Source organism: Triplophysa dalaica, chromosome 4 (assembly GCF_015846415.1).
Source record: "Triplophysa dalaica isolate WHDGS20190420 chromosome 4, ASM1584641v1, whole genome shotgun sequence".
NCBI classification, from domain to species: domain Eukaryota; kingdom Metazoa; phylum Chordata; class Actinopteri; order Cypriniformes; family Nemacheilidae; genus Triplophysa; species Triplophysa dalaica.
In genome coordinates, this window is record NC_079545.1 from 19871849 (window position 1) to 19884281 (window position 12433).

At 36.3% G+C, this 12433-nt stretch overlaps 1 protein-coding gene across 3 annotated transcripts in view; it reads left to right on the forward strand.

Moving 5' to 3' along the window:
* Positions 1 to 12433, forward strand: part of camkk1a (calcium/calmodulin-dependent protein kinase kinase 1, alpha a) — a 70041-nt gene that overhangs the window by 33198 nt on the left and 24410 nt on the right. For all 3 annotated transcript variants that reach the window (XM_056745552.1, XM_056745554.1, XM_056745553.1), the window contains exons 3-4: positions 9732 to 9779; positions 10694 to 10747. In XM_056745552.1, the coding sequence (XP_056601530.1) occupies positions 9732 to 9779; positions 10694 to 10747 (102 nt within the window). The remainder of the gene's footprint in view (positions 1 to 9731; positions 9780 to 10693; positions 10748 to 12433) is intronic.

Here is a 12433-nt window from a genome sequence, read left to right on the forward strand (position 1 = left end):
TTTGCTTAATGCTTAATAAATCGATTGCATTTTATTGCTTAAGGTGCATCAGTATGTTTTTCAGCTTGTAGTGTATATGTATTTTTGTATGGATGTGTTGTAAAGCTGTAAAACATCTGTTTAGGTTTGGGCAGCTACAAGCAAAATGTCATTTCATGGCATAAATACATTTTACATTATAGTTACTTTAACTATAAGTGAACCACAAGTAGTACATTTTTTTTTTATTTACATGTAGTTAAAGAGCACATAACATGAGATAGTGAAAATAACATTTCATGCAGTGTGAAATGTTGCCGTGTTTGAAAGTAAGCAGTTTGCCAAGTTGTAAATCCGAAGGTGAATGAATAACAAAGTTATGTACTCTTTAAAATATGCAAACCAAAAGATAAAATATTTAATATACGCAATAGCAAGTCTGGCTGTAAATAGAGTGTTTTACACTATGTCACATGATACTGAATTCAATAATAAATTATAATAAATATTGATGGATGAAAATGTGACAGTATGACCACAATTTAGCTAAATTTCCTATTAATGCACCAAGTTGCAATGTTGCTCAGCAACCATGAGCAACCTATAGTTATACCGCTTAAATCAGTTGTGTGACAACTTACTCCCATTATAATTAACAAAGCCTGTCTAAATTCAAGATATCATCATATAAACAAATAGTAGTGAAATGTATACACTCAAAGATACACTTAAAGTTTCACACTTTGCCACGTAGACTTGATTTCTGCATACTAACATGCTAAATGATGCTATAGATGAACCATTTTGGCTGTTTAATAAACCTACTATAAAATCTACAGAACTTTTCTTGTTGAATAGGTTCTTTATGGGAAAATGTTTTTATAAGGTAAGAAAGAAATGGTTCTTTGGGGAACAAAAAATGGTTCTTCTATGGCATCGACCTTTATTTTTAAATGTTTGCCGTCTACTTGTTTATTTAATAACCATATAAACTACATAAATATAACTATATGTACAAACGGTACAACAGAAAAGATAAGAACATTTTACTGTCATATGAAATATACTATCATATGGCCAGTCCTACCTGTTTGCGTGCGTGTGTTAATGGGGCTTAACACAATGTAAGGACTGAGATCTTGAGGTCTGGATCTTCAGCGTTTCATCTTTAGAGGTACTCTACTTTGAGTAGCATCAGCTGGAAGAGGTCTCATCTTCTCTCACTCATCCTGGGATGTAGCAGAAGATAGTAAACTCTCTCACACATGTCAATATCAGACTGAACCTCTTTAGGACTCAATGAGCTCAACAGAGTTCAGCTCCTGTGCTGGTTACCACTGCAATATGAATCTTTTTAACATCTATTACTTCACCACTGTATGGTACTTTGCAGTGAGAGGGTAAATCAGTAAGAATATTTGAATGTTCAGAGTTCATGAATTTATGAATTGAGACATATCATTTTCCTACTTTGCTTCCTATTTCCCGATCCTGAAGATTTAGAATTAAAAAATTTGCTGCTTTTTTCAAACCAAACTGCCGAAAGGCGTTTATTTCCAAGGCAGTTTCTCAATATGCGATCTTGTGGACTTCAGTAGCATCCCAAGTACTGTTCCAATAGAGTACCGCAGAGATGACGTTTTTCTGTACCCCGGAAGTGAGTTAGCATTTTAAGACTTCCGGTTCCATCGCTCAAAAGTCTATAGGTTTTTTTAATGGGTTAGTGGTAAATCACCTGAAATAAGATCTGTGGCTAACAAAACCTCTAAATATTTTCACGTTTTAATCTATAGCCCTATTCGCACGGATTAATATTATCCAGGGAGCTTGTGTGATTTAGAAATGACCTCCCCACATCTGTATTTCATGTGGTGTATTCGCACGGGATAAGTGAAGCCTGTGATTATTATCAAATTTACTGACTTATTTCCCTGATGGGACGGCAAGGATATAATTGTTTGGTGTTTAATGATATATCACCGTACCTGTCAGCATTTCAAACCCGTGATCGCGAACCGGACAGAAGATCAGCGTGATCGCAGGTCAAAATCGAATCATCAATTCTCTTTATTCCCTGTAGCATCTTATTAAGTGTTTGGACCCGTTAATAGTATATGACCTTCCATATTCGGTGCGTGACGTCAGGCTTAACAAGCGAATAAAATTTGATCACTGGTGTAATCAGGTATTCCTGGACACTGAAAAGTTCCGCGGAATTGCATTTCCTGATATTTTAAGCAGTCATTTTGCTGAGTGTTTTGCCACCCAGGAGGGCACGATCCGGTTTAGTAACGTCTATGCATACTCTCTATTGCAATCGTCCAGATACTGTAGAGAGAGAGGGATAGCGTGGGCACTAAAACTGTAGAGAGTGCGTTTTTCCCTCTTACTCAATGATGAATTAACTTAAATTTAGATTTAATATTTTTAATTTTTAATAAATTTAATAACTATTCGATATATAAAGCTTATTCTAAGGTATTAGAAACATAACGGTTCATTATGTAAGGTCTTTATACCCCTCTGAAAAAATAGTTTTGTATATTATATAACATTTCTGTCAATAGATCCACCTAGCAACCCCATATTGTTCCTTTAAGTCTTTGAAACTCTATTCGCAGACATTCAATGAAAATCAAATGTGAGGCTCTGTCTCAGACATCTGTCATACAGTCTACTGTCTGCAAGTGAGGAGAGTGTCACTGTGATACTGTTCTGTGTGGCAGATGTGGTCAGGAACAGGGAACAATCGCAGTAAATGACTGTCAGGTTTCACATCAACTGGATTTTGCCCTTCCTCTCTCACTTTTGTTTTTACTATGTCTTTGCTTCTGGTTTTTCTCAGATTTTTTTTTACTTTGACCTTTCCCTTGTTTCATTCACTATTTTCTTCACTACTCTTTTGACACTATCCACTCATGCTCTTTCTGTAAATACAACGTGCTCCTTGCACACGTTCATATATGAAGTCACATTGAAAATCGGAACAATTATAAAATCCTAAGAGTTAAGGTTAAACTAGTAAAAAACGTTTCATCTTAACCACAAGCGCACTTTTGTGACCCCAACATAACTTCTGATACACTTACAAACAATAGAGTGCCTGTAGATTATTTCTTATAACAATCAAATAAACCAAGAAGAACCATTACTTGGTTAAACTTGTGTCTCCAATATGTGACTTTAGCCTTTTTTAATAAAACAAATTAATATTAACATAAATTAAATAAAGGTCTGTAAAGTGTAATTAATTACATGATGTTGCGATTAATTCATCTAATTAATCACAACTTAATCACACATCATATTTGGGGCCAAAATATCATATAAACCATAATAAGACAAAACAGAAAGTAAGGTCACACGTCAGTATAGGGGGCAATTCTCGCTATTAAATTCCCTGTGGTCACATTTCCAACTTTTAGCTAGTGTTTAATGTTGCTGATAGAGCATAAATAATACCTGCAAAATGATAGAGCTTGAAGTTCAGTGCCAGGCGAGATATTGTCTTTAACAGAATTCGCTTTTCAAGGACTACAGAGAACGGCTGGAATCGGACTAAAGCATTCTACTTCCCGGGTACATGATGTCACTATTCCGAGTGCTTTTAGTAACCTCTGCCTAAATAAAAAAAATGGGTGAGGCCTTCCTTAGAGAAGTGGAAGAGCCGACGGAGTAGTGTTTGGTTATCATAGATTGTACACATTTGACAGAGCTACGCGCTAAACTACTTTCACTTTCATCACAATCCTACAGATGGTATTATGAATTCAGCTACACACATTCTAAGATAACCAACGATCAAACAACAGCTTCAACATTGGCTGTGAAAGCTGTTCTGGGTAATACACAGATATTTTGTGTGTGTGTGCATACCTCTAAAACACTTCTGTGAAACGTCCTTTGAAGTCCTGCTTGCAAATGTCTCCTAGTCAATTTGCTTGTTTAATTATCCAACTCGGGTCCAATATAAAAAGGCAATACTAACGCTTCTGTTATTAGTGTTAATTAATATAAGCGGTCGGACACCATTCGGTCTGGTGTCATTTCCCTCGCTATAGTGGGAAAAAATGTGCGTTCCCCAACAAAGATTGATGTTATACCTCCGTTACACTTCGATCGATCTGCATGTTTTTAACTCATAAAGTGAAGTTGACGCCATTGTTACTGTTTATTGCTCAAAGCAAACATTTATGAATACACGTGCACTGAGTGGAGCACCGACCAATCACAACTGCCTGAGAAGCGGAAGCTCACTGATATGGTATGGGTGGGACATCTTCACACACACACTCTATGCGGGGACCAATCATGACAGACCGGGTCAGCTCTACCAATCAGATCATTTCGGAAGGAGGCACTTTCTATAGACCAGAAGAAATCCAGTCGGTGAACAATAGACTTGAAATATTTGAAATATGAATATGAAAATCCATTGTTAAACACCCAATAAACATAATCAAAACCTCAAAAACAGCAAAGACTGGCTCCTTTAACAAACCATTAACTACGACTTTTTCCCCAATAAACTCTTAATTTCCTACTTATTAATAGTTACTCGGGTAATTGTTAGGTTTAGGTATCGGGTAGGATTAGGGATGTAGAATATGGTCATGCAGAATATGTCCTTAATAAATACTAATAAACAGCCAATATCCCAATAATAGGAATGCTAATAACAACTAGTTAACTATTTCACCACCATTGACGAGTTATCTCGTCATTTAAAAAAAACGCTTCCCCGCCAAAGACGAGTTTTTACGGCAATCAGTGTTTGTACTGTTGTACAGCTTGTGGCGCTTTTACACACCTTTGGGAAAAAAGTACAGAATCCCAGAACCTAGAACGTATATGTTTTAGCGGTTTTTAATGATTGTTCTGAGTGTAATCTGGGCGGAATCTTTGACAAAACTTTAATTATCTCAACTTATTAATTAAAGTGATGCATTTTTGAAGAAACCTACCCACATCTACGGAGTGATAAAAAACAAAAAAATGAAGATAGAAGAATACGAACAGACTCTGTTCTTTCATTTGACATATATCCATATGTCCATATATTCTTAACAGAAAATTTACTGTGAACCATTAAAGTTGGGTAAAGTGTTTAAAAACGCTGGTGTAGGCTGGCAACTTTTCTTTCAGAAGCTGAATTAATTAAAGACCAAAACAGTTTGGTTACTAACATTCTTAAGAAATTTCCTCCTTTTCCCAGCTCAGTGATAATAGCATTGCGTTAACAACGCAAGGTTGTGAGTTCGATCCCAGGGGATTGTACATACCTATGTATAAATGTATAGGATAATACAATGTAAGTCGCTTTGGATAAAAGCGTCTGCCAAATGCATAAATGTAAATGCAAATAGTCATTCAAGTTTGAAACGACATACGGGTAAGTAAATGTAAATAAGCAGAAATTTATTTGGGGCAAACTATCACCAATTTATTGGTATTCTTATTATTTAACATTATAATGGCCCTCTTTATCATTGAAGTATAGTTTAAATGCTTTTATTGCCACTGGACAGCATTGTGTTCTCAATAGACAGAATAAGAGAGCTTCGTTTGACTCAAAACTAGGGATGCACTGATCCAACATCCTGGATGGTAATTGGGGCCCATATGGATCGTTTTTGCTGGATCGGGTATCGGACCGACGGGTTCCATTCAAATCCGATCCGTTACGTTACCCATGAGTGTTACTCTTAAGCTTCAAAATGACTTATTATCAGGCAATAGTTCTGTTCATGCACTGTATTCCACGTCATGTATTTCGATAGCGTTTTGTGAGAAATAAAATAATATATAATTATTAAGAAATTCTGACCTCCGCTGGTGCTCTCATCTCTCAATCTCCATCCAGCATGGATGTGTCCGGTAACAGTCAGGACGTTACTCGCTTTAATATTTTCATTATTCTTCATAAATAATAGAGAATAGTCTATGGTTTTGTTTAGGATGCGCATGAGCGAGTCTGTTCCACTCTGCATTGGAGACTTTCATACTGTGATAGTTTTGTGCAATAAACAGAGATACTAGTATTTTACTCAAGTACATTTTTTAAGTATCTGTACTTTATGAGACTGCATTGTAAAGCATTATATCATACTCCAGAATGATTTATAAATACATTTTTATATGTTTTTTAACTATAATACAGTACTTTATTACATTTAAGAAATCCTACTTTTCAACTTTAAAAAGTAAAAGAAATTGGTAGATTTGAATGTATTCAAGGATTAAAAGGTTAAAAACAACATTTATTTATGAAATGTAGTGGAGTAAAAAGTATGATGTGCTTTATAATGTAGGTAAGTATTTTTTCTCCAAAGCAAAAACACTGATAAAGAAGAGACATTTTAAAATGTACTTTTAAGTAAAAATGTTTTAGTACAATCCCCCTCTGGCAATAAAAGATCAAGAAAAACAGTGCTAGTATCGGATCAGGATCGGTATCTGCGGATACTCAGATTTAATTCATTTAATTTAATTTAGGTATCGGATCGGCAACGGAAAAAGTGGTATCGGTGCAACCCTACTCAAAACTAAAATACTCAACACAATACTGCAAGTTCACTCTGCTGTACTCACATATATATCTTTAAACTTTCTCTTTGAAATAAAGGGAAAACATCATATCTGTCGTGTTAGAGGACAGCCGCTTATATGCTTGTCATCTGTGTCATAAAGTTTGTTTTAAATCTCTGTTAGAACGCTGTGTGAAGGAAGAAATCAGACATAAACCTGTGTTCTCTATCACAGCGTCACAGAGGAAAATGAACTCGCTGTAATCCGTCCACTTTTCGGAGGATTTGGAATAAAATTGTTATTACTGAACCAAGCTCTGTTGCGGAATTCTTGCCCTGCTGACATAACAACCACACACTGCACACACACAGCTGTCTCAGCTCGCACTCTCATTTATGAAACTTGCGTGATGGCAGAGGTGACCGGAAACGAGCAAGAAAAATGTATCCGGTCTCGATAAGGTAAAAAATGGCTGAGGATCGGCTCGGGACATCCCTATTTATGTATTACAAAATAAGTTGTCTACAGTATCATATTTGTCACCAGTCAACTGTATGAAATGTAAGATGACCTACTTATGTCTGGGGCAGGGCGGTGCGTTAAATGCGTTAAAAAATGTTATCGCATTAATTTTCCATAACAATTTAATTATGATTTACACTTTAAATGCACAGCCCTATAAAATATAAATAGTTATATGTGACCCTGGACAACAAAACCAGTCTCATGGGTCTAATGGAACTAATTCAATGTGCTACATATTAAATCTACACCGCAATGTTTGATGAAATGTTAGGATCACCAGTTTTTAAAAGTGAAGCCAAAGTTAGTTTTAAAAGTAAACCAAAACGGCCATTAGGTGGTGGCAATTCTTTACTTAGTGAATAATTTGACCGATTTGTTCAAAGCAGCTGATTTATTCAAGAATAAAGCAAAGCTACGTCCAAAACCAGAAACTGTAACAATATGTACTGAATTTGAAAAAGTAACTACCTATTGACTGTTTAAACAGTGCGCTCTATATAGTATGAGGAGTAGTATACTGCTGCCCTCTGTGACATCTTTGTCTTCTCCGTAGGCCACGCCCTTCACGTGCTCTCAGAAATTCCACAGTTCCCACTTCATCCCGTAAATAATTTGTGAAACTTTTAATGTTAACAGTTACTTATGTTTTTATGCTCCTAAATCATTAGTAACATTGATGTTTTAAATCCAGACAATACTTCCACGTTTGTGTTGGGAAATATCCCACTTCTAAGGTACATACTGCATCCGCCATGTTTTATTGTCATGTGACTCGTATGCACTTTAACTTTTGAGGTATTAACATCAACCTGTAAGTAGGCGTTAATAAAAAAGGATGTTTTCTCAATTTATTATGTAAACTGTACATGTAAATACAATATTTTTTTTTACGTCACTTATCAATTGGGGCGCCGACCAAACATTTTGACATTTTGAAAAAATATCAGATTTGCTTACTTTGCTTTAAGAAAAAGCACAAATTAATTAAGTAATCCAATGTATACCAATCCTAAAAACGTAAACCATTGTCCATATGGCACACGCCACTTACACCCTGTCATCCTAGATATTATCAAAGTAGAACATTTAAAAACACAACACAGTTATATCTTCCTTAAACCCGAGAATATCATGTATAATCCGTGTTTAAAAAGCAAAAAAGGACCATCCTTGAACAGGGGCAAAGTGAAAAATGAATCCTCTAATCCTCAGCTGTCACACTTAAAGATCCCTGATGAAATAGTTTCGTGAACCTCTCTGAAATGTATCTCCCTCTCTTTTAAACGTTCCCTCTTTGCCATGTCCTCGTCCTCATTCATCTTTTTTCTGTTTGCAATCCTTCACTTTCATTGTCTCCAGGAGGCATTTCTTCCTTCACAGGAGGTGAACGTGTGCTTTTATTTGTTGTGAGAAGGCTCAGATGTGATTTAACTCTCTTCCTCCTTCATTCAGTATGTGGAGGTTTTATTCTGTAAGTGACAGGTGTGAAATCTTGTTGAAGCGTCACTATATGGTAGAAGCTACACAATAGCATTATCATCCTGGAAAACCTGTTGTTGTCAGTTGATCGGCACGGCAGTTCAATTTGAGGGCGTATCGGTTTCAGTAGAAGCTAAAGCTGATTTTCTTCAGAGCCCACGAAACGTTCATGACTCAGACACAAAATAGTCAAAAATAATCATGAAACCGCAGGTTTGGATCATAGAATGTCTCACTAGGCGAAACCCTCTATATAAAATAATGTGGATACATCTGTTCCCTGAAGACATGCTCAAAATTACTTGTTACTTTTTTACATTTTTTTTTTAGACATTATGCTCTCTAAGCCAGAAAACTATAACAACAATTGTTAATTTATACTCAAGTAAATGGGTGGCTATTTGGATAACGGAAGGATCTCATTTCATCCATAATAAATAATATAATCTTATAGATAACTTATTTGTGGCAGACAGGAGCTATTGTTTTTGGGAAGTTTGGACCATCTGTGTGTATGTGTGCAGGTGTGAGTTTACTGCAGTGCAGAACTCACTGAGCATGTGCCACCAATATTCCCCTCTGTTCTGCCCTCTCCTTCTCTCTCTCTCTCTCTCTCTCTCTCTCTCTCTCTCTCTCTTTCTATCTGTCACTTTATCCCTCAGACCTCTGTTCTCTTCTTACTGGCAAACAACCTCCAAAATGATTACAGTGTTGGTCAAAATGGTACCTTCCTTTTATACACACTAGCGGATATACATTATATGACATTTTTATTGTTACATTTAGAATGATATGTTGCATCCAGATCTCCATGCTTGATAGCTTATCCGCCAGCAGGACTTCTACTGTTTGCATACTATTTTCACAGCATACCTGATTTTTGTAGCCACGTGTACATGTGTTATTTTATTTGTTATTATTTGTATGTACTGTGTACATGGGTCAATTGTGTTTATGGATATTTTTTCTTATGATTTATTTTTATCATGATGATTGTGAGTTGATGTCTGATGAACCATGTGAAGCCAGATCAGGGGGCTTATGGGGCGTAGTGCATGCTTCCTGTTGTTTGATAAAGATCACGTAGATTCAAATGAAAAGTATGGACTGGAAGAAATTTATGTGTATAGTGGACCAAGTGTTTTTTCCCAAACTGTCGAGAATTGATTAGTTTCTTTATCTCTCTCTCTCCCCCCTCTCTCTCTTATTCTTAATCTCAGGACTGCATCCAGTTAAACCAGTACAAGTTAAAGAGTGAGATTGGGAAGGTAAGACCTCTTACACCATTCTCATATTGTGGCGTTTAAAGTTCCACATTTGCATAAAGACCAAAATCTGCAACCATCCTGGTAATAACACATTTTTTGTCTAATACAATAAGGAAAGATAATAAGCTCCAGACAAAATATCTAAAGCAGGGTTTTTTAAATTCAGTCCACAACCAGAAGGACTAGATTTAAAAAACACTCCCTGGATCCCTGTTTGCATGCCTTAATAGTATTCTAAATTAAATGATTTCCTAAATCGTATTATGTTGATATGAGTATATGGATGGTCTGCTGTTTCCATCGAAAATTCAAGGTGTAGACGCATGAAGTGCTGTTGAATACCCACTGATATTAATTCAGTTAAATTCAAGTTTATTCGCTCTCTTAGTTTAGTAGCTGTATTGTTTCAAAGCAGCTTTTCACCAAAATAAAACAAAACAAAAAATGATTATATTATAGAATAGAAATTATAAATGTGTGAAAAATGACTGCATATATCCTTCACTGAGTTAATACATTTAATTAGAAATTCTTACATGCGAGGAGGAGTTGTATTTTGATGTGTGTTTCTGTTTGGGTCATCATAAGTCTCTAGTGTTATGCATTAACATGTCCCAGTGTCACTATAATGTGGATACTTCCCATAAAAAACTGTACATTTAGGGCATAGTATAAGTAGGCGAATTGGGATGTGTCACCCAGTATCATAAATGTAGATTCGGCTCAAACTGTATTTTTCAGAATTGTCTACTCAATGCATGTTCCAGACTAACCAAATCAAAGGAAATTGGCTCACATGGCTGGCCGTCTTTCAATCACTGCCCTTTACTGACTCTAGTCTCACAATCTGACTCATCCCAGTCTCTGTACTTTATAAAATATTTCTTCCTTTATCCATTTCTGTCATTTTCAAGGGCTCATATGGTGTTGTCAAGTTGGCATACAACGAGGATGAGGACAAATATTACGTAAGTACCTTTAAAAAAACGTATAAAAAACAACTTGTTGACTTTTTGCATCTTTTCTAACTGTTGTCCAGAACAGTATTGTGATCATTATTGCAGAGCTCTTAAAGCTGTTTGTGGATCGAAAAGATTAAATGAGATTGTATTAACTCAGAAGAAACTGATTATAATAAATGCAGGACTAGAGACTACAAGTCTAAAATGTTACATCATTGTAATTTTATAATAGCCCTTTTCACACAGCAATGCTGCTAAATTACTGCTAAAGTATTTCAGGTAAATTTCTGTTAATTGAACGATAAGACAGCGTTCACACAGCTGTCTCAAAATACCAGTATTATGATGTCATAAAGCGCACGTTTCCTTACAGCTGCAATACAACCGGAGTTATCTTTGAAAATGATAGGGGGTGTGTCTTTATATACAAACACAGCAAAATCTTATATATACAATTTGAGTGTTAATATGACCATTTTTAACACTGGGGATTTTGTTGTGAACGAACGTGTTGTTGATGTTTGGGTCATACACTTGCTCTTATCCCAAGCACACTGCGCCGTGCTGCTCGCGTGTGGGGTAGACAGGGTACAGTCACTTTATGTATTTGGGTCAATGACGTGTTTTGTGTCCAAATTCATTATTTTCCTAAAAAGAATTTGAATAAATACATGTCATATATCAAATGGATCTACAATATGTCCTTTATAAGAAACCCTTTTCATTTTATTGAAATTCAATAGATTTTTTGAGTTTTGGTGTTTGAAAGACCAAAAATGTCAGGTGGTGCGACCGTCCGAACATACAAACAGAGAACAAAACTGAGAAATAAATGTTAATTTTCTCAATAAAATTCTTAATAAAATATTTTGGCATGATTTTATGTTAAATTTCTTATATATGAGGGGAAAAATACTCAGTGCTAAATACATTAAATGTATATTATTTTAAATTAATATATGGTCGCACCACCTGACATTTTCTTATTTGTCATTGACCCATTTACGATAATAAAGATCTGCGCATGCGTGAGACGGCTTGTCAATACAAAAAGGGGCACACTAAGGGTAGAAGTACGGGCCGTACGTCCACGTCCATGCACCGTCCGCATGACGCATTTTTCGTATTCAGAAGGGTCCGCTGTCGCCTGCACATCCCGTCCGTGTGCAGCCCATTTTTTGAGACCGCGCAGGTGTGTAGCGTACAACAGCGCATGCGCGAAAAGATTGAGGAAGTGTTTTCGCCATTGCAAACAATCCGAGCAAATTGCAAGACAACAGGAACAACCAAACAGAATGGAGAAGAATATGCTTCTAGCTAACTGTTCGTGGTTTCAGCGTGTTGATTTTGTATCATACTGTTTGGTTGTTGTTCCTGTTGTCTTGAAATTTGCTCGGATTGTTTGCAATGGCGAAAACACTTCCTCCATCTTTAATTTGCAATGGGTCAGTGAATGACTCGACTCAAGCGCGGCCCTCTGACGGTTTGGTAGAGCACACATACTCATTTGTATTGCGTATGTGTTAAACACAGACATCTGCGGTTATCTGTGATGAGTTTGCGCAAAAACCTGTGCGGACGCGTTTGTGCACGAGACGGACACGGACGCGGAAAGCCAAGTATAACCGGGCCTTTAACCCGAGATGAGAGAATTGCACCGCCGGCTTTTGTTTCTGTGACAGAAGCTGGATA